The sequence below is a fragment of the Olea europaea genome, chromosome 15 (assembly GCF_002742605.1).
Source record: "Olea europaea var. sylvestris chromosome 15, O_europaea_v1, whole genome shotgun sequence".
Taxonomy (NCBI): Eukaryota; Viridiplantae; Streptophyta; class Magnoliopsida; order Lamiales; family Oleaceae; genus Olea; species Olea europaea.
In genome coordinates this window covers 3,319,466-3,343,585 of record NC_036251.1, presented here as the reverse complement: position 1 = coordinate 3,343,585, position 24,120 = coordinate 3,319,466, and the positions used below count along the sequence as shown (strand labels likewise).

Below are 24,120 nucleotides of genomic sequence, written 5' to 3'. Positions count from 1 at the left end.
CCCTTTCAAACCAAATAGATTTTTTAAGGTATTATTTATTTATTTATTTATTTATTATTATTATTATTATTATTTTTTTTTTTTTTTTATGTGTAAAATTTTTTTTCGGCATATTAGCCCGATTTGAAATTTTGTGGCCCGATCTTAGATCCAATCCTGGATCCGTCCCTGTCATTAATTTACCAGAATTTCATGATTTGCTATCTAGCTTTGATTTGAATGAAGAAACGTGAAGAAAGTTACTTTGGAGAGATGTATTCAAATCTATTGATTATGTAGGGTTTCTTGCAATTCTTTATATAGACATAATGATAAATGAGATATCAAAAATTGTCGGTAAATGATTTATATATCTAATTCTACCCGAATTTATGATTCATTTATTAGGACATATAACATGTTAGCATCTAACATAATTCTAAGTTAAACGATGCGAACAAGAGACCACACGACAAGGTTATATCTACGTAATAATTAGATATCAATGTTGGGTTCGCATGAAATTGAATCAAACTTTATAGTCATAGGGGCATATTAGGTATTTTAACATATATCAAGTCTACATATTTCCTAATATATAAAATATTTATGTGAAGTAGTTTTTGCATCTAACGAGGAAAAATATTTTACACGTTTTCTTTAGTATGGTGAAAACGTGTAATAATAATTGAGCTATTTTATATAGAAGTATAGAAATTTTCGACCTTTTGTTTCTATTTTATCGTACCTCGTGTTTCATGTTTTGATTATAAAATCATCGTCAAATATCGAGAAAATATAAAAATGTTTATCACGATTTTTTAATTATTGTTTATTTTTTAACAAGTAAGAGGCTGTAATTGGCTCGTATGAAACCAAAGAACATTTTGTCTTGTATATCCGTAATTGGAAGATTTCATTATTATTGTAATTCTTAACCAGAAAAAATTAATGTTTGGATACTATTACTACATTATACAACCATTTCTCCTTCTGTACATTTTTTCTGGTTATTACTCATAGATCTTGAATGTGATCGTAAATCTGAAACACAACGATATTGATTTTAACCATATATTATTACAGCAATTAGCAACTAGTTATCATTGATAAATTTTGAAAGATTTTCTTTTTTGCATAATTAAGTGATAACAATTTTGATTTTCACTATATATAATTAGGATAAAACCATATGTACCGAAGGGGAGGTTACTGAAGCGTGTCCCCTCCCCTCCCCTCCCCCCCCCCCCCCCCTTCCCAATGTGAACAGTTTTCTTCTTCTCCTTCTAATTTCCCACAATTTTGATTTTTTCTTATTGAAAAGATACTATTGATTTTTTTCTTCTCCCTCTCTCACATTCTGTTGAATATGTGGGTAAAACCATTTTTTTAGAAAATTTGTAATGACCCATCACATAATATTTATGAACTAAACGTAAAGCCATGATAATCTTGAAAAGAGCATATGGACTCCCCATTTTTCTTGAATCCTACTACGTCTAGATTTTGAGTAAGCCTTGACCCCACAAACATGCAGGACTCGTGTGTATTTAATAATGCCGAGCCGTGGTCCCCACTTTGATGATATGAGCGGGGTGTAAACGATTGTGTAAATAATTATGTACGTATAGTACGGTCCAATTTATTATGGGTTGTTGTTAAACCAACTCGTCCCTTTTTTTTTTTTTTAAGTCAATTTACGTATAGTACTACTGTTTATTCAAACCTTTTTTTCTTGTTGAAGGGAAGTTGAAAAAGTCGATTAGGTGATGACAAAAGAACAAGTTCAGGTTTTGATAATTTAAACCTTATAAAAACATAATTGTTAGAGACTTTCAACATTGGATGTGTATAGGTCAATATTAAGAGTATGTTCACATGAATTAAATTTATTTGCTAGAAGGGTTTTGACACCATTCTTGATATTCATTCACATTAGGGGTGAGATCCATGTATGATTCACCCATGCGCATTTAAAAATAGTCAATCATCACTCCCCTGTGTGAGGGGGTCGGTCAACCCCTTCCGATGACGTAGCCGGGTCCATGCTCACATATGAATGCAGAATATGCATTGTCAATATAAGAAAAAAAATAACCATATGCACATTTTGAACCTACTTCAAATAGTCAGTCAATTTGATTTTCAATTTATTTTCCTCATTTACTTTTCTCACTTTTAAAAAATTATTTTATTATATTTTTCTTTTAAAGAAAAAACTTGACATAATTCTAAAAATATCAAAACATCTATTAAGGAAAATTTATAGCCACAAATTCCATAATTTCACAAATAAAACATATTAGTCTCCAATTAATTTTTTCAGGCTTTAGGTCCCACTTTTATTTTTTGTGTCTTTTGTCCTCTTGAACAACATTATTTAAAGTTTAATACTTTAAAGCACATTATTTTTATTTATTTTTCAAATTGAGTCTCAAATACACATGCTGTCTTCATTTTTTTAATTTTTTTTTTAAATCAAATATCTAACATGTAAAACTTTTATAAATTGGTGATGACAAGACTTAACTCCTGTTTAGTTTGATTAAAAATTAGACTTTCAATAGATTTTGATAAAAATTGATGAGATATTTGACTAAGAAATTGAAAATAGCTGTCAATTTCATAATTTAAAAACTTATTTAAAAAAAAATTAAAAAGAGAGTCTTAATATCTGTTTACTCTAGTTACCATGCAAATTGAAACCTGTTGTCCACATGTTTAAACCGACAATAATAACTATTCGTGTAAAATCTAAAGTAAACAATAAGTTTTTATTTTATTTTTTTATCGGGCCAACATTAAAATTAATCGCAAAACACATTGATAAGTATTACCTATTTATTATTCACACATTTTGTGAGACCAGCTACTATCCCTTTTAAAAAGTTTATGCTAAGTATGACCTTGATCAACAAGCCCTTCTTTGATGGAAACAGTAAAAGTGAGCCCAAGAAACTAAAAAGATTAGAAATTTATTTGAAGATATTTGAGTATTGTAATCATAAATTGTTGATAAATATTCAAATCACTTGTTATTCACAAATTTTTAAAAAATTATAATTATTACTTACTTATCCATCACGGAATTTTATTTAATTACATTTTCGGCAACTTGTATTGTATAAAGTAAAATGGAAAATGCTACTCAACTCGTGATAAAATCTAGGGTTTAGAGTCATGGGCCAAGGTTCTGAGTTGGCAAAACCTCGGCCCCCGATTTGCCACGTCGACCCTCGATGTGAATCCCGCGGGCCCTGTTGATTGAAGATCAAGAGTCGAGGTACCTTGGATTGAAACCCGAGATTTATTCCCGGGTTCTGAAGCATCTCTCGAGTAAAATTTAATGTGTCAATACATATATTCAATTAAAAATTGTGCAGAAAATAGCATACCATAAATGGTCCCACCTCCGGGGTTGGTGAACTGAAGACAAATAGTAATAATACAAAAGTCTCACCAATAAATTACCATACAAAATATAAACCAATTTTGACCACATAAATATGTCACTCTCCATCACCCACTCCAAACGATCCTGACCATCAGATCTTAAATCTGACGGCTGAAACACCAGGCATAACACAACAACCCCAGACCCCACCTCGTATAACTTATTGTCAGCTCTACTCACGTACCAATGTGACCAAATACTTATTTCTTTGGAACTGTCGGCTATAAATAGACTCGAACCCATTGTCAAAATTGCAAGCATTTGGTGCACCTAAAACCATTTACCCAAGAAACTCTCCTCTGTCGGCTGTTGGGTTCATCTTTGAGGTACGAGAATTTAGTAAACTCATGGAAGAATCCATGTTTTTAGATTAATGGGTTTGTTGTTTATAATGTTGTCCTAGCTTGATATGTGTTAATGAATGGATCTGAGTCTTTGATTGATTCAATTGTGTGGGGATTATGGTCATGTTTACATGAACTCTGTGTATTGTAAGATTAATAACTGTTTGAAGTTTTCTAAAGTTTTCTTTTGACAGAATCTATGTTGAATTAGTGTTAATGCTTTGCTAGTTTCATTTAAATTCATTGTGCTTTTAGATCTCTGCGTTGCAAGGAACCAGTTATATAGCTTAATTTGGTGTGGGTATTCATAGGCTCAATTTGAGTAGAAGGGATTGAAAGAGGGAGGGATAGACCAAAATAATTTCGATCCTTCTGGGTTATCGGGGATCTAGTTGCTTTGAGTCTTCTATTGGGTCTAGTAATTCGAATAAGACTTTGTTGTTGTAATCTGGGATCAACTTCATAAGATGAGCAGAAAAATTGAATGGGAATAATGTTTAGTTTGTTGTTGTCTCTATTTATTTCATTACGGATTTAATTTCTCAAAATGTATTGGACAAAGAAAGATCAAGATCTGAACTTTAACCTTCCAAATTAAACAATTTGGTCGATGATGATTGTTGGTGACTTCATCAGCGTTCAATTTACATGATGTCTATGCGACGTTCCTTTTATTGTTTTGTAGTGTTAAATATCGATGCTATAAATACTTATGATCATTTCTTGATTTACTGTCTCAATGTTCAGAATGTATTTTAGTCGTTAAATCAATAGATTGGGTATTTCGTTTCCTTCGAATAACATCTCTACTACATGTGAGATGTCAACCCTGAAATCATCCCTTTTCCTGGAAGGCTGTCCAGCAATCTCATCTTGGTAGCTTAAACAAGAAAATGAAAATAACATCTGGACCCTTTGTTCCAAAATTGGTACAGTTGGCTTCTTTGTTTGGTTAAGTAGGTGCAGAAATTCTTTCTAATTGCAAAGTTAAAACGCACCTTTTATTTCAGAATCTATTCTACGGAATATATTGCTGTATACTTTTTTCCCCATTAGTGTCTGCAAAAGAACTTGTTGGGTGGATCATGACCTTTTCAGAAATTATCAAATGCTTTTCCTGGGCATATACTCTGTATTCTGTTTTCTTAAGCACTCACTAAATACGCATATATTCCGCCTGTAAGAGAAGTACACGTTTGGTGCTAATTCAAAAATCAAAATTTACTAGGTTTATAGTGCCTGATAGGAAGCCTGATTTTATAATGTATGTTATATTTTCCTTACATGACGGAGTTGAATTATACTTGTGAGCTTATATGTTTTGAATGTAAATCAACTTATTCAGGTTGAAAACATGGACACCTTCCTATTCACCTCCGAATCTGTAAACGAGGGCCACCCTGACAAGCTTTGTGATCAGATATCAGATGCAGTGCTTGATGCCTGCCTCGAACAGGATCCCGATAGCAAAGTTGCCTGCGAGACTTGTACCAAGACGAACATGGTAATGGTATTCGGTGAGATCACAACCAAAGGCAATATCGACTATGAGAAGATTGTGCGTGACACCTGCCGTAACATAGGATTCACGTCAGATAATGTTGGTCTTGATGCGGACAAGTGCAAGGTCTTAGTTAACATTGAGCAACAAAGCCCTGATATTGCTCAGGGTGTCCACGGCCACCTTACCAAGCGTCCAGAGGAGATTGGTGCAGGTGACCAGGGTCACATGTTTGGCTATGCTACAGATGAGACCCCTGAGCTCATGCCTCTCAGCCATGTGCTTGCTACTAAACTAGGTGCTCGCCTCACTGAAGTCCGCAAGAATGGTACATGTCCATGGTTGAGACCTGATGGAAAGACCCAAGTTACAGTCGAGTACTACAATGACAATGGTGCGATGGTTCCAGTTAGGGTCCACACTGTTCTCATCTCAACTCAGCATGACGAAACTGTTACTAATGATGAGATTGCTAAGGACCTTAAGGAGCACGTCATCAAACCTGTCATCCCTGAGAAGTACCTTGATGAAAAGACAATCTTCCACCTCAACCCATCTGGTAGGTTTGTTATTGGTGGGCCACATGGTGATGCTGGTCTCACAGGTCGTAAAATTATCATTGACACCTATGGTGGGTGGGGTGCCCATGGCGGGGGTGCTTTTTCTGGAAAGGACCCAACTAAGGTCGACAGAAGTGGGGCCTATATCGTTAGGCAGGCTGCCAAGAGCATTGTTGCCAGCGGCCTTGCTCGCAGATGCATAGTGCAGGTCTCATACGCCATTGGTGTGCCTGAGCCATTATCGGTGTTTGTTGACACTTATGGCACTGGTAGCATACCAGACAAGGACATCTTGAAGACTGTGAAGGAAAATTTCGATTTCAGACCTGGAATGATTTCCATTAACTTGGATTTGAAGAGGGGTGGCAATGGAAGGTTCTTGAAAACCGCTGCATATGGCCACTTCGGAAGAGATGACCCCGACTTCACATGGGAGGTAACTAAGCTCCTCAAATGGGAGAAGCCCCAAAACTAGTTATGCTATACAATCTTTACAGTGTGTTGAATAATGCGATCGATGGTCTGTGACCAAGTCTTATTTGTTGTCCTGCTTTTTCCCTTTTATTTTTCTCTATTTTTTTAAGCCCTTAGTTTGTCTTGAGCCTGCCTTTGTGGAGATGTGGATTTAGTCATAAAATTTATCTATAGTTGATGTTTGGAAACCTTTGAATATAGTAAATTGTTTGTTCATAGCTGTTCTATTTGATTAACTCTATGTTAATTTGATTGCTCCATACATTTCAATTCAAAGTCGTGTTCGAAAATTTTGGATTGGTTCAATGTCATTCACCACTTCATAAACACGAAAAACATCGAATTTATTAACATGTAAGGTATAGGATTCATTTGTTAATCTATGTGCACCTCTTGCCTCATAGTATATCATTACAACAAAACAACAATTTATTGAGCTCTAATCTGTCGATAATCAAGAAAATATTGCTAATGATAGTTACTAGCGAACACATGTGATACTTTTACTAATTATTTCTATGAGAATCCTAACCACTGCCGTGTGCTCGACATTCCATTGCACTCATGGATATTGCAGCTCCCAACAAATTCATGAAATAACATACGTGGAACCCATTTTCAGAAGTTAAATAAGATAGGTACACAGTTGAACTTGAGATTTAAATAATATACGTGAGATGGCTACTGGATTACGGTTATGAGCATCTCATTCAGCTTCACCTTCTTTTCTGTGTTGATCAATAGCATTCGGTACGTGATTTCTTATGGTGTTTTGAAAACACGCACCATCTGAATTGATTGAAACACGCACCATTTGTGCTTCCGTTGCTGATACTTTTGCCTCACACATCTTATCCTACATGTGCATAGCTTAATTCTGATACTACTTTAATGACCATTTTCGACGACTACTTATTTTTTAACGGTAACTTTATATACTTTTCCATTTATCAAATTATTACAATAAATAAATTTGATCGTTGAGCTTTTTACTTTTCAGTTAATCAATTCATTATAATCAATTATTGTATTTCCCGTCTCTACTAGAAGAAGTAAGTTGAGCATTATTTTTATTTGGAGGTAAACTTGAGCCCCCTCCTAAGTATATTCTTTATTTTATTTTCATTATTAATATAACATGTCACATATGGTGGTTTAAAAAACATAGGATTTACATGTGGCAGTCTTGGTATGAATGTGGACAAGTGCAAGGTCCCAGTCATGGAACAGCAGAGCCCTGATATTGCTCTAGTTGTCCATGGCCACCTAACAAAATGCCCCGATGAGATTGGTGCAGGTGATCAAATCACATGTTTGGCTACCCCACAAATGAGCTCATGCCTCTCAGCCGTGTGCTTGCTACTAAACTAGGTGCACGTGTAACTCGACTCCACAAGAATGGAATGTGTTCGTAGTTGAAACCCGATGGAAAGACATGTTATAGTCGAGTACTACAATGACAACTGTGCAATGAGAAAAGTCAAATGTTTAGAACCCTTCTCACAAAGGTTCTACAGATATGAGACATGAGGTGAGTCCTCCTCGGTACTCAGCTCATTAAAAAAGTACCAAAAAAAATCTCACATCACCCATGTTTGTTTGTATTCTGGCAGAGCCCTGTAGTTTTGGTTTTGTACGTGAAGCACGGTTGATTGTGCAATAGTTCCAATTAGGGTTAAACTAATCTCATCTCGACTCGGCATGAAGAAACTATTACTAATGATGAGATTGCTGTGGACCTTAAGGAGCATTTCATAAATCCCATCATCCCTAAGAAATAAGTCGACAAAGAGATAATCTTCCAATTAAATCCATTTAGTAAGTTTGTTATTGGAGGGTATTGGAAAAACTCGTAAAATTACACTATAGAATATATACTTTTTCAAAAAGTACTTGACTGAATAATTATGTTTACGTTATAATAACAATCAATCACATAAAGGATTGTAGGATTATCCTTAAAAGCATGCTCAGAACTCGAATCTTGAATTTTTTTTTTTTTTATCTGGGCAACAATTGATTCAATCCCATTTTCGAATCTCGAACTTGAATCTTGAATATTGTTCTTCTACCTTCAAGCTTCCAACTCATTGATCTCTTCAGTAATTTTTTAAATTATAAACTGCAGTTGGTGACTTTGCACCTCAAAAACAAATAAAGAACTCCAAGATTTTAGAACACGACAAAGACAAAAGACACTCTTTTTCTCTCTATATGGGACGGGCAGAGTAGAAGCCAGTAACTCTACTCTGGCTCCATATTTATTGGGCTTTCTCTTTGCACAGGCAATCCCGGTTACTAATACAATTTAGTTCAAAACTTTTATTGAAAATACTTAAGGGGCGTGGACGGACTTATACAATATATGTTTGCGATAATTATACCGTCCAATTTGAGACTGTGCAATATATTTATTTGTTTTTGCCTTTTTCGCCAACTACAAGAAACAACACTTATAAATTAGGAGTATTTTCAAAAATGTGTAATTTCATGGGTGATAATTGAAAAATGTCCACTTTTTAAATTTATCACTAAACTGTCTATTATGTCCTTAATGAAAAAAGAAGCAATTTATTTATTTTTTCAATTGTTGTGGATTTCGAGAAATAGTTTCCATGAAAAGTTATATTAAAATGATATTATTGACATTTCAAATGTCATTTTTGATATTTGAATCCCATTTATATTTTAAAAGTACACATGTCAAATCACAATATTAAATATTCTCGACATTTCAAAACGTTGTTCTCGATATTTTAAATATCTAGAATGACATTTCTTTCCGAACATGACATTTCTCTATATTTGAAATGTAATTCTCGATATTTTTGTATCAATGAGAAAAATAACATTAATTGTGATTTAGATGTGCACTCTTAAAATAAATATGGTAGGTTATGTGTCAAAAATTTATTGGCCAATAAAATTTTTGCAAAAATGTTCATTTCTTGTTTTTGTGTGGAATCATAAATTGTTCACAGGGGTATCTTGGTCCAAAATATTCCAAAATGGACATTCTTACAAGTATTTGTGAAAGTGGACATTTTTACAAATGAACATGTAAAAGTGGACATTTAATGTAATTTCCTCTATAAATTATATAGAAAGCACAGAAGTACTATAAATTAATTCTCTACAACTATGTCATCTTTATATGTGTGTGTTATCCAGGGGCGGAGCCCAAGCATGTCCAGTGATGCCCGCACTGGACTTTTGGGCCAAATTTTTATTTTTAAAAATTTTTTTTTTTTGGGAGTTTTCCATAGGATCTACCCTTCTTTTTCCATTACATACTTCTGATAAATAGTGGGGATATAAATGACAGTATTTTAGCTACTATAAAAGCCATCATGCATTGGCAATACCGTACCATCTGCAGATAAGAAAGTTCAGTATTGCCAAAACTTTTCTGCAAGTTGGGGCTGATTGCTCATGATTTCATATCATTCTATGGCCTTAAGAACTTATGGTAAATTTTTTCATGGTGTCCTCTGGTTACAAGTGAGATAATATTTCCTATCTTCCATGAGCTATTTCATAGTTAGTATTCCGGAAGCTACTTCGGCAAATTACTGTTGAAGTTACTTTCAGTCATGATGGAAAATAGGATAATAGTCATCTTTGATAATTGGTATAATTTATGTAAGTTGAGCAAGAGCCAATATGGATCAGTTTTTTATGTCATTCAGCAATATCTTAACATTATACCTCTTCAAAAAAAAATTTCCTCTTCAAAGATTTGCAAGGCTCAACATGCACATTACTTTATTGCTGATGCTTTTGCTATTTCTTTGAAACATGGAAAACTAATTTTCGTTCTTTTATATTAACCTTCTTTGAATCTCATACAGGTTTATTTTGATAGCAACGTGATGATAGTTGATGAATGTTGTGCTTTGGTTGGATCATCCAATATAAATGATACTTGACTCTGAGATTTGTGCTTTTGTTGTGCTTAGTATTATCGTGCTATTTTTTTTTATCATCATTAAATCTATGACCAAAACCACAACATTCGGCGACGAAAAAACTTTGCCCGCACTGAACTAAAACCCTAGCTCCGCCCCTGGTGTTATCCCTTGGGAATTGGGATGTCGAATAAGTAGATCAGGACAAAATGACCAATTTAAAATTTTAATTATTTTTTATTTATAGCTCGCTTTTTCTTGAACAATTTCATCGTGGCAGTATCACGAAATTAATGATTCGGGCATCCCCAAATACTAAGTTCATATTCAAAATTGTTCTTTACAAAAATAAAAATAAAAAATGGAATCATATATTTACCTATCCAACAAGGTGATGGATGTTGAACGTGAATACATGCTTACTACTTCGACTCCGATTGCTCCCAACCATAATTGAATGATCTCTCTCATTGGCATATCAAAGAACTTGAAGTTCACAAATAGCAATCATTATCTCGTAATGAATTTTAGTAATCCATAAGATAATCATGTATGATTAACCCTTCGCATGATTCATTACAAACTAAAAAAAGGTTGAACCCCAACCTTAAGGGCCCCCACCGACCCTGTCCTGAGTTATCGTGGAGGAGGTAAATCGCAGGATGTGCCTCCCAAGAGTTAAGGTGGAGAGCATATGGATAGGCCAAGGCTGTTAACCCATATGGTAACTCTCGCTTGCAACAAAACCAATTCCACCTTGCGGGGAATCGAACTCTGCACACTGCCGCGCTGAGCCCTATCCGCCCTCCCCTTTGCCACTGGGAGATATGCCCTGGGGGCATGATTCATTACAAACTAATTGTAGGGTTGGCAACGGTTCGGTTATGGGTCGGTTCGGCCAAAACCATAACCGCACCACCAAATTTTTTATCATACCATAACCGCACCATAACCACGTAAATCGGTTCGGTTCGGTTCGGTTTTTATCTCGGTTCGGCACGGTTCGGTTCGGTTAATAACCACGAAAATAAATTATTTTTTATAGGTTCATCAGTCAAATTGATATAAAACAATTTATGAAAAAAGTCAATGAAAACAAAAACACAATATTCCAAACGAAAATGCAAACATTATCAAACAATATTACAAACGTAAATGCAAACATTATCCTAATTTTCAATTGTAAAATGCAAATTTAACAAACAATATTATAAATATAATAATACTAAACTTTTCCTTCATTCTTAATTGTTGTGCATCGAAGTTACTTGATGCATTCTTCCCTACAAGTCTTACTAGCATAGATCAGAATTCAAAGTTGATTCCTATTCATCCTTGGTAATATTAGCACGTCTAGAAAAATATCGAACTCTGTTTTTACATGATCAGCAGTAATAGAATGACTAACAAATGTAACAAATTTTCGGAGGCGACGACGATTTGGACCGTAGAGGCAATGGAGCCGTGCGTGAGTTTGTGGTTGTGGAAAGTAGGGTTTGTATTTATATACTGTCATACTAATGTTATTATGGGCTAATGGTAAGTAGACTGACCGAATGAGTGAGGTAGATATAATGAGGAGGGGAGGGATTTTTTTTGATTTAGATAGAAAGCCCATTATCAATTCAATTTTTTTTTAGCGGGTAATCGGTTCGATTTCGGTTCGACGACGTAAATACCATACCCGCACCATTACGAACCGGTTCATTAAAATCAAAACCATATCCGCCCCATTGCACCATCGGTTCGGTTTTTTCGCCCCATTCGGTTCGGTTAACCGCGGTTTTCGGTTTTGATGGTTCAAATTGCCATCTCTAACTAATTGACATTGTACCTGGTCGAATCTAATACAAATCCAAGTGTATTATTTTATTACTCTCGAATAGAAAATTGCAATTTCAAGAAAATTTTGTATCACAATTGGTACAGTAACTGATCCTTTGAGTCGGATAGCGTGAGAGACTCTATAAGTCCTTAAAAAAAAAAAAAAATCATTCTTAGCCCCTCTTTCCTGGCTTTTAATTTAATAATTTATTTTTTATACTTATTTTCAACCGTACATTCACATAATAAATATTTTATATGCAAACCCAAATATTTCATACTTTTTAACCACACATTCTCCAAAAAATAATATTCAAAACATAGAATTTTTTATTTTTATTTTTATTTTTTTTCAAATTAAAGGCCATCAAATAGGGACTTAATCTAAATATAAATTATATCTTGTGTATTTTTCTATGCAAATATGTAACTCATATTATCACAATACGATCGATGATCCTTAATCACTTACTCAAAATACAATTAATAATTAACTCTCAATAAATAAATATTTATTTACTAATAAACAAACGAAACAAAATGTTATGAATTATAATTATGTCCTAACACTATTGGGGTGTCTTCCCGTGGAAATGACCCAACTAAGGTTGAACTGGGGTCCTTATATTAGGAAAGCTGCCAAGAGCATTGTCGACAATGTGACGCATCGCAAATCAAAAAATTTAAGTAATAATCTCAATAACACGAAATTTGAAATCAATCAAATTATAAAAATAATAAACTCGTGATTTTTATTAATGAAAAGATGAACAAAACAATGAAATAACCTTTTATTTATAAGGGTTTATATAAAAACCTAGTTCAAGATGACTAAAACTGATGAAAACCAACTTTAAACAAACTAAATTTTTTTAAAAAAAAATTCAAAATGAATTAAATGACAAAAATAGTGCTGAAAATTTAAAAGCATTTTTCGAGTCCTAAACGAACTCGAAAGGTAAAAATCCATTATATGTCATGGTGAGACTATGAATCCTACTCGTCTCGTTGTTCTCTTTCCAAAATAGTATTATAGGCCCAAATCGAAATTCGAACACTCTCTCTCATTATTACCTTTTTCCTATTTCGATCCAATTCTTCTTCAATCCATTCAACAATCTACTTCTACATCACAATGGTATTGCTAGCAAATGCATAGTGCAGGTCTCATATGCCTTTAGTGTGCTTGAGCTATTGCTGGTGTTTGTTGGTAGCACCGAGAGCATCCTGTACAAGGACATTGTTGACCTTAGAAAATGGTCGACATGTGTTGATACAAGATAATATATACGTGGACGTATTATGTAGTATTTCTACTGTAAATATAAATGTTTGTGGAAGATGATGAATAGTGGTAGCGCAAGTATATTATTCCATTCATTGTATTTTTCCAAGATCTCTCAATTGATACAAGAATGCCCTATTTATAGTGATCATGCCGACGTGGTCACCGTAGGATGGGATCCACGTGACCTGATCTGTCGACCCTAATTGTTACACCAACTCTGTCATCTATTAATTACATTGATAGATTTTTGACAAGAGGTCAACCACTTTATAAGCTCGGCTGACATTCCAGACACTTATTAACTATGCACGTCACATCAATCAACTCTAGAGATGCGCTTGTCCGGCCTTTTTTTGTTTGTCAAGGGCTTTGAATAGTAGAGTAGTTCAACAGTAGAAAGCGAAACCTCGGCACTTCCTTTAACAACTTCGAAAGTTAGTCCCTCTTGCACTAATTCTTGGATGCTCGCCATGTGTATGGCCACTTTAGAAGCAATGGCTCTAAGTACACATAAAAGGTAACTTAGCCCCCTAAATGGGAGAAGCCCCAATACTAGTTATTCTATACAGTCGTTACAACGTGTTCAATAATGTGATTGTTCATGTTTGATGGTTTGTGGCCAAGTCATATTTGTCGTGTGCTTTCCCATTTTTTTTACTATTTGTTAACTTTTAGTTTGTCTTGAGCCTGCCTTGTGAAGAAATATGGTTGCCAGTTTTTGTCATAAAATTTCTTTACAGTTTATGTTTGTTTGAAGCTGAAATCTAGATCACTCAAGGCTTTTCTGGGCACAATAATGAATCCAATTGATCGACATCATAAGAAAATCGACCCAAAACTTTAAATATTTCTCCATGGTTGCTTTTGGTCTTGCCCACAAAGAGCATAGAATGGAGGTGTGTTTTACAGCCACACAGGTAGCGATGAATGCAAAAATGGAGAAAGAAAATGGTAAGCTCTAATCACAAAGAATGCGACCGTCTTATTCTCTCTAGAGGAAGAGGCTAATAACACAACGCGACCGTCTTATTCTCTCTAGAGGAAGAGGCTAATAACACACGGTGATTACAAAGAAAATGAGAAGGCAGCATATATAGAAAACCATTAGGATGCAATAATGGCCAAGCCAATATAAATAAGTGGGTTAGATATAGCACTAAGTGGGCTGTCACCTATAAGCCTTCCAAGAAGTAGGAAAATGGGCAATGAGTAGCATTAATTAAATTATGCTACTTCCAATGGCCCTAATAGTTTTAATGTTGAGTCATTTCATTGAAGTGTTGACTGGTTCAGTCATTTGATCGATGTCAACTGAGAAAATTATGGGCTTGTTTGAGCCACATTTTTTTCTTAAAAATACATTCTTCAACAGTGATTTGACATAATTCCAACTACACATTCTTCAATAGAATAATATTATATGCAAATCTAAAATTTTTCTTATTTTTTAACTACACATTTCACATTGATTTGAGATGAATAATGCATTTTTCCTAGAATGTGGCTCGAACATGGGCTATATCGAGTTATATCATGATCGAGAGGTCGTTTGACAATAATTTGCCCAAAAAACCTCCATCTTCGTGTCAAATGACTTGTAAGGAAACATTATCACTTATTAGTAAAAATTCCGAAAATAGGAACAAATAAAATTGGAAATTAGTTTCCAATTTTATTATAGGATACTATTTTGAGAAAAATTGAAAAACTTGATTCCACAGAAGAACTTCGAAAAAAGTTGAAGTACTTAAATTTGTTTAAATCTACTTCTAATAAATTGTACTTATTCGAAAGTTTTTTTAGTTTCAAAATGATTCTTCAAAGGATTTTGATAACAATCTGAATGTTGTTAATAAGCTTGTTCAATACATTGTTAATCGTGATGAGAATGTATCTGAAACATATAAGACCATTATTTTACTCAATTCTATGTCAGATTCATATAAGGAGGTTAAGAATGTAATTAAATATGGTAGAGACACCTTAATATTCGAGGTTGTCATAGATTTCTTTAGAAGTGAGGTGATAGAGCTTAAAGCTAAAAAAGATGATAAGAGAAGTAGTCAGGTACATATGATGATGAGTAGAATGAAATTTAAGCATTTGAATAGAGCTCAAGATAGTAATAACTCGAGTGATGAGGGTGGTAAGAAGAAAGGCAAGAGTTGGGACAAGTCCGATGGTAAGCAATGTTATAGTTGTGGTAACCCATTATCCACTTAGGTTGAGAGAAGTGAGGTAGTGATAGAGGATTATTCTGTGAATTTCAGGATCTATTATGGTTTACCAGTTAGAGATGAGTTTGTAACCAATTTAGTGAACATGGGAGGTGATGAGAGAAGATATATATATTCTTGAGGTACAATACAGAATGCGATAGATAAGTATGGTGAGATCTTTTCGTGGGATTATTTATGCATTTGTTGCATACGTGTACACCGTTTGTTTGATTAACAAGTTGTTAGTCCATTGTTCTATGTGAACATGTTTGAAAGATCTATATGTAATTTTATATTATATTTTCATCGCATGTATAATATTCTCTTGATCGATTACTGTGATTACTTGTTCCTACTTGGATATTTTTTACCTTAGCCTTAGTGAGTACATGGAGCAAGTATGGTTTGTGTTTCGAGTTCGAAACACGAGGTTAGGTTTGTGACCCCAATTTTATTGGTCATCTTGATTATGCAAGTATTAACTTTGTGTTTTTGATTGTTTGTAGGTAGATAAGGTAGCAAGTGGAGATTTGTTGGGTTTTAATATCCAATAAATTTTGAGCGATGCATCAAATTATATTTTCACAGGTTTTGATCGATGTTGAATTGATTATTAACAATCAAGACTAAAGGCTTGACTTGTAAACAACTCGGGCTATTGAAAGCAGGTAATGTTGCTCATGGCCACTATATTTCTTGGATGACCCTTTTATTGTGTTGGCCCATTTATTGGGCACTTTTAGCCCATGTTGTGTTAACTTAAACTAATATATATATATATATATATGGGAACACCACACAAATCCTACATTTAAAAATCACATTTCACAACTAACAAACATCTAAATATCTTTCAAAAATAAGGTAATAATTAAATTTATTAAATATTTAATTATAATATAATTAATCTACTCTCTCTCCCACCCCACCCTAGATAACCTATCACACTAAATTTTAAATTCAAACAATTCTCTCTCTCTCTCAACCCAACCTCAACTCTGGCGACCTAACCTACCTCCGGCGAGAATTCCAGCGATTGCTCCAGCTAGAATTTCGGCGACCTGCCTTACCTCTGGCAAGAATTCCGGCGATCGCTCCGATGACCCGCCCCGGTTCCGACGACAATTTTTCGTCGGAAAATATTCCGACAATGACTTAGGCGATCGTTCCAACAAATGACACTGCACATTTTTTTAATTTTTTTGATAAATGACTTTTGACAAATTTTATTGGATTTGTGATGTGTACATATTGTGACCTGTGACCAATTCTTTTAAATCTTTGACCTAATCATGCAGGATGAATATTACATATGATCAATTTCAAAATTAAGAAAATAAAGTTTGAAATTTCAAAAATCATACTACTAAAATTTTCAGTCAATTATTCCAGCGGCCTTCGGCAACTACCTTTTTTCCCTTTTTTTTTTTTTTTGGAAATGACCATTGACCAGCTTTATTAACTTTGTGACCTAATCAGGTGGGATGAATATGCATATAACAAAACCTGTGTTGCATGTGATCAAATTTTTTTACGACAAGATCTATGTTATATGTAACTAATTGTGACCAAATTTATCTTCGGTGTGATTGTTTGTGACCGTTTAATTTATAACTGTATATAACCAAGTCACTATTTGTGTAATTTTGACTAACTGTGACCAACTTTGTTTTCAGTGTGACTATCTGTGACCGTCTAATTTATGGTTGTCTATAACCAAGTCACAAAGATGTATTATCTGTGACTAACTGTGACCAAATTTATACTCATTGTGACTAAATGTGATCAAATTTTTATTCAATGTGTCTGTGTATGACCAGGTCAACCTTTTAACTGTGACGAAATGTGATCAAGTCACAATCAATATAAAATTGGTCACAATCAGTCATAAATCACAAATTTTTTAGGTTGAAACTTTTTTATCGATCAAAATTATTAAATTAATTGATCACCACTTTTTTGGTCAAAAATCACACATTTTATAGGCCAAAACTTATATAACCTATAATTTTGTTACTCGTGACTCGTAATATAAAATGTAACCTATAAATTTGATCTATGACTTCTACAAAATGACATGTGACCTGTTAGTATTGATTTTCGACCTGTTTATACTGATCTGTGACTTAATGTAACGTGTGATTAGTAACATATGTGACATTAATAATGATATGTGACCTATGGCTTATGTGACCGGGGGCAAATAACCATGTGACCAACTTCACCATCACCACTCCATCCCACATGCACAATCACCACCTTTTCACCCAGTGCTCATCACTACTACTTCACCATCAGTGCCCATTTGAATCTCACACAACTACGACCACAACCACAACCAACCACCACCAACATCATAAACACAATCACCTATTACTAGAGAAAAATGGAGGAAAGGACCACCAGCACCACCTTCACCTAACCATCATCTCCAGCATTACCAACTTACAGCCCAACCACATATCCAAAATCAAAAGTAAAATCAAAACTACAGCATACCAATCATAAATCCAATAATCTGAACTCCATCTCCAACTATCACATCATTACCTTCTACAATAATTTTAAGAACATCTTCTGTAAGCTTTCAAGCATCGTATATAAAAAATCTCGACATATTTAGTTCCTCATAGCAGCATCTATTGATAAATAATTATTCTAGAATCAATAATACCATATAAGATCTGAATTTCCTCTTCAAAACTATGGTTGACGATTTGTCTTGACCTCAGGAAAATGTAGAAGACACTATATTAGCAATTATTCTGATCTTGCAAAAGCAAAAGTTAACTTGAAAGTTGTATTGTGGGGAACTGGACGGGTTGGTTTTTAAATTAATAAAATGTATATACAATTCTCTTATCATCACAAAGTACGACGTAGAACTAGAGGGATTTTCATCTGAAAATCGCAAATATAAGCAAAAGTCTAACAGAGTAATCGATAATTTTGTAGAATTTCAAATGAGATTAAAAGGGAGAGTCCAAGGGGTGGACCTGGGGACCTCAATTTTATCCTCGATGTGGTCGATTTTCTTTTCCTTCTTAGACCTTGCATTTTTCGTATGACCGCTTGAATGTCTTTACCCTTCTCGTCTTCTTATCGCCTCGCTAACATAAGATCGGAGCACCCCGGGATGAGGATGAGGAGAGGGAGGAAAATGCGAACCGCTGCTCGACAGCCGCCATAACCTGCTACCCTGCCACACCATACCATCATCAAGACACTCTTACGTCGTGGTGGTGGTAGTGATGACTTGGTTTGACAGTAGGCGGGTGGTGGTGGGTACGGTGTGGTGGCACAGAGAGGAGGGAGAAAACAGGTTGGGGATGAAATTGGGGTGGGTTGAGGGTTGGGTGAATATTTGGATTGAGTTTTAATTAAATTTTTATTAATTATAATTATTAAGGCTTAATTACCACCTGATTTGTGAAATGAGAATTTATTTCCTAGTTTTTTGAAAATTAATCTATAGAGGTAGGTTTCTAGGTAATTTTCTCTATATATATCTACCATTCCTTTGCTGTAGCTGTCTGTACGCTTTGCCTTTTTTAGAGAAAATCAATGGCTACTCTTCATCTTCATGCCTTGTCTCTATTGCTTTTCTCCTCGCCTTTGTGGCATGCAAACCACCACCATACTTGTTGTAACGACCCGGTCTTTATATCTAAGACGTTCAATTGGTACAAAGATTCAATTTAAGTCATTCTTAACAGAAAAGTCAAGGGGTCGAAGCTCTCCCAAATGGGGCAATGCGTAAGTCAATGGCTTTGGTATAGAGGTTGGGTCGTTATAAAAGACATGCATTTTTTGTGACTACCCGACCTCTATGTCCAAATCGTTATATCATAATTGGTATCATATTCAATTTAAGCTCCTGTTTGGCCCCCATTAAATCTCATCAAATTAATTTTAAATTTCATCTCTTATTTTCAACTACACAATCTTCAATAAACCAATATTATACGTAAATCGATAACTTTTCATTCTTTTACAATCATTCATTTTTCAAAACAACATGATTCCCCCCATTATAATAAAAAATAATGGGGGCCAAACAGGGGCTAAGTCTAATAATCGTTATATCATAATTGGGGCATAGATGTCGGGTCGTTAGGCATTTGCTCCTTGGGAGTACGCTAAAAGTAGCAACCTAAGTAATAGAACAAGTTGTGCGTCGGAGCCTTTGATTGATTGTTTGATATTAGTTGGTAAGTTTAATTGACCTGAGAAAACACCTCGGTGGAGCCATCTTCCACAACATTACTTTTTCAACGAAGCATACAATGAATATCTTTTTGTACCCTATAGAGATAGAAAGAAAAATGAATGAATTAAAAGCTAGAAATAAAACTCAATATTAAATAAACAATAGTCACAAGCACTGACGCTAGAAATTTGTTGCGCGATTTATTTCGCAAGTACATGATATTATAAACAACTAATAAAGTGAATTTAAAAGCTCTGATTAATGTTCTCACAAGGACTATTTATCTAAATATTGGTTAAAATTTTTCCAACTTCTATTATAATAAAAATAATGAAGATTGATTTCAATAGTTATCCTAAATACTTTAAATCTAAGAAAACAATTAAAACATGTGCAAGTAGCAGATATGGTTTTTGCATTATATGTGAGACGTATTAGGATTCACGATTTCAAAGTAGTTATTCCCATTAATTTGCCTCTCAAGCTCATTCTTAAAATTGTATTCGTTCAAATTAACTAATTTAACCAAATCAATCCTATTTAGTCGTGTCAATTCACTATATCTCTATGTGAATTAGAATAAATCCTTAGTAAATGCATTAAATCACCTAGTAAATCAATTTATGACTACAACATATTATAAAAGTGTATCTCAACCTTTTATTCAATTTTCAAATTTTACTACGCGGCCTAAATCTATAACTTACCTCTTGGTTCTTTACATCTTCACAATTAAATAAAATAGCGTCAATAATTTCAAAAACAATAAGAAATTGAAGTAAAAGAAAACAATAAAGAATTCTACTAAAAAATCTTGATAATTGAAAGTAAAGGTTCACATTTAGGTTAAATTTTTCGTCCCAAAAATTAGATTAGTCAAACATTATTTGGGAAGAAAAATACATGAAACGAAATGAGTAGATCACCAAATTTTTGAGTAATAGTGAAGAAAAATGGATCATTTTTGCACCAAGAATCCTCCTCGAAGTCAAGAACTTCAAAAGCACTAATTTCTTGATTTTTTTCTCTTGACGTTTCTTACTATTTTTTTTTATTTTTTTGATATTTTCTATGGCGTCACTCAATTTTTATGACCTAAACGAGGTCAATTTATAGTATTAGAAGAATTTTGAATGTCGTGTTTCGAAAAACGAATCAAGCAGGAATAAAACCACTTAGCCAAGCTTAAAAACAGGGGAATGAAGAGATAGACTGATGTGCAAAAAATGATTGGATGTTTTTGTTTAAAATTTTTAAACTGTTCAATCATGCGTCGACATATGTCATATCTGAATTTAGATCTGAACTTGTAGCATGGTTGATCGAGAAAACTCAGAAAATGCAAAGAACAACATAGTATAGCTAGCACTACATCTTGGCCAACGTTAGAAAACCGAGACATGGACTGTGGCAAACAGTCCAAACAGTTGGACCACGGTTTGCCTTGTCTTTTTAAAAAAATTCAGACATTTTCAATTTGGTCCTCAACTCTAGTTTTTCGAGCGGGCTTTGTCAGTTATTCACGTTTTTGTTCAAATTTTGTCATCTTTCATCCTAAACTTTAAATTTTGATGCTGAAACTTCCAAAATCTTCCAGATTGGTCTTTGAAATTTCATAATCACTTGAAATGTGTCCATATTTAAGTTTCGAAAAGTGTACAATTTAGCCCATAAAACTTTTCAAAAGTTGAATTTCGCCCTAAACTTGAAATTTTCTTTTAATAGCTCTCTTTTTACTTATCATCTCTCCGTGGCATCTGATTAGACTTTAATTGACTCGAACCAACTCCAAACTAACTGGAATCGCCTTTTTGGCTATAAATGCATCGACCCCATGTTTTTCTTACAATTTAAAATAATCATACTAAATTAGAAAGAAATCTGTTTAATTAACCATAATTTATCAGGTTTTAAGCACGAATAAGTGGGTGTAAAAACCCTACAAAAGCCACATTCGTATTCAATTTAAGACACTTGGCACAATCCATCTCACCTCCACGTTCTCACCCATAGGCCCGTGGCCTCCCTCTCAACTCTCATCTTTTCCATCTCAATGGCAAGCCCCACATAGATTCGGGCATCAGACCATGCATGAGCCTATTGCATTCTCGCATAGAACCCACATCAAACAACATAATTTATCTCTTACTTTCTTTGGTACAATTAATGTTCTAAAAAGGCGTAACGCGTAATGTTGCGTAGAGGTCAAGTAATGGGCTAGATTAGCTTAGACGAGACACAGGCGTAAAAAAAGTATTTTCTTATTTTATTTTTTAACCAATAAAAAAAAATTAAAAATAATACTTACCAAACATCTAAAGCAAATTTATAGGAAATTTATACATTTTTTCAAAATTTTCAATGAAAAGATAAGTTCCAAATGTAAATAGTAAATAAATAGAAATTCTTGAGAGATTCATTTGTTTAAGGTTTTAAGAGACTATTTTGAATTTACGACCAACTAAGTGATGAAATCAACATTTACGTTTTAATTTAGAAGAATTCTTTAAAAAAAAAAATTTAAATTAAAAATTTTTAAAAAGAAAGATAATTATGCATGTGCACTTAGGCGCACATTAGTGGTCAACAGTTGTTGTTGACTGCTATATATGGTGCTAAGCCGCTTGGATTCTGTCGAGGCATAGTCAATGCGTGTCTTTTAAAACAGTTGGTACAACAAATCGAATGTTGTTGGAAGATTATAAAAAACTGAAAATCAAAAATTTATTTAACACGTTTAATTTTATTCATTACTGCCACATGTCAAACGTTCTCAAACAATCTCAAATGTTCAAGTTCTCATAGGATTACACCCAAATGCAGCTTGAAAGTGCTATAGACGTTTTCTATAACTTCTTAATGTGACATTATAAGAGTGGGAATTGACGTGTAACCCACCAATATTATATATACACGAGCATGCAAGACCGAAAGTTTTCAACATATTTGTAGTATATTATTTGCTCATTATATTTTTGGTAGCAGCTGAGAAGCCACGAGTCCAACTTGAATTAATTGAGCTTTAGATCTCACATATTCCATCTAATCTACTTTAATTATTCAAAATAGTCCATTATATGTAAAGATTGAAGAATCATGACACTAAAACGACAAAGATATTCTCAAATATGCCCCTTATGGGATGCTTAAATTGGTGGAGTAGGTGAACGTAAAGACCTTTGATCACGAGTTCAATTCCTCATACCAACACTTTCTCGATCGAGCTTGTTGCACGAGATTTGTATAGTGCGGTTTACCTGACTGGCATTATTTACAGACTATTACATCAGTCCGAAGATTTACCTATTGTGCACCCAAAAGGTAACGACTGTGAATTTCCCGATCATAAAAAAGAAGAAGATATTCTCGAATATTATACCAAATATTCTGTTCCATTATTCACGAACCAGACAGCAATTCCTCTGCACAAGAGGAAGTGCTGTCTACAATATTCTTTCAATTTGACTACTTTTTAAATTTTTGGTATAAAAATATGTGACGAAGTACAAACTCAATCCATTCACAATTATGCTTGGTGCACAATTCATTTTATAATATTGTTGACAATATGACACGTGACATGTTATCATTGAACCGTTTAAAAAATAATTTATCTTTTCAATCAATACTTTTTTAACATACACAATATTGTCAACAATATTCTCAAAATACATTGTACAAATGGCATTATCCATTAAAAAATCAATTTACGCGTTTCTACAAATTCAAGCTAAATTAATTATACTCGAACGGTGATATCAGTTTTTATCTTTATATTTTTGGCCTAAGGTTTTATGTCCCCTACGTATATCTGGATTGGAAATTCGGTATTTCCACTTACCATTTCTCGTTAATAAAAAAAAATTAGTACGAAAGAGGAGAAACGTGCATCGCTATTCGTTTAAAATCTAAATTAATTATTAAGATTTTTTTATCAGGCCAACGTTAAAAATTAATCAAAACAACACATTCATAAGCATTACCCATTTATTATTCACACATTTTGTGAAACCAATTACTATTTCTTTTTAAAAAGTTAATATTAAGTTTAGACTAACATAAGCTAAGATCAACCCAAATCAACAAGTCCTTGTTCGATGGAAACAATAATATATTGACAGCTCTATACACCAGAAGTGAAAGACTGTTTGGGAGTGATTTTGAGAATTGATTTTTTGACCGTTAGGAGAAAAGTGGGGTCCACCTGTGAGAAAAAAAGTCAAATATGACGACACGAATAGTAAAATAACGATAAAAAAATTAATTTTTTGAAGAAAAAAGTCGTTCCCAAACAGACCCTAAAAAAATAGAAATTTATTGATTAGTACTTATTAAACTTATTTGTAGATATATGAGTAT

At 33.8% G+C, this 24,120-nt stretch overlaps 1 protein-coding gene across 1 annotated transcript; it reads left to right on the top strand.

Moving 5' to 3' along the window:
* The first annotated feature begins 3,602 nt into the window (after positions 1-3,602).
* LOC111409846 (S-adenosylmethionine synthase 1-like) lies at positions 3,603-6,539 on the top strand. Its single transcript, XM_023039926.1, has 2 exons — positions 3,603-3,759; positions 5,123-6,539. The coding sequence occupies exon 2, from the start codon at positions 5,132-5,134 to the stop codon at positions 6,311-6,313; it is 1,182 nt and encodes a 393-aa protein (XP_022895694.1). The 5' UTR covers positions 3,603-3,759; positions 5,123-5,131; the 3' UTR covers positions 6,314-6,539.
* The last annotated feature ends 17,581 nt before the right edge of the window (positions 6,540-24,120 follow it).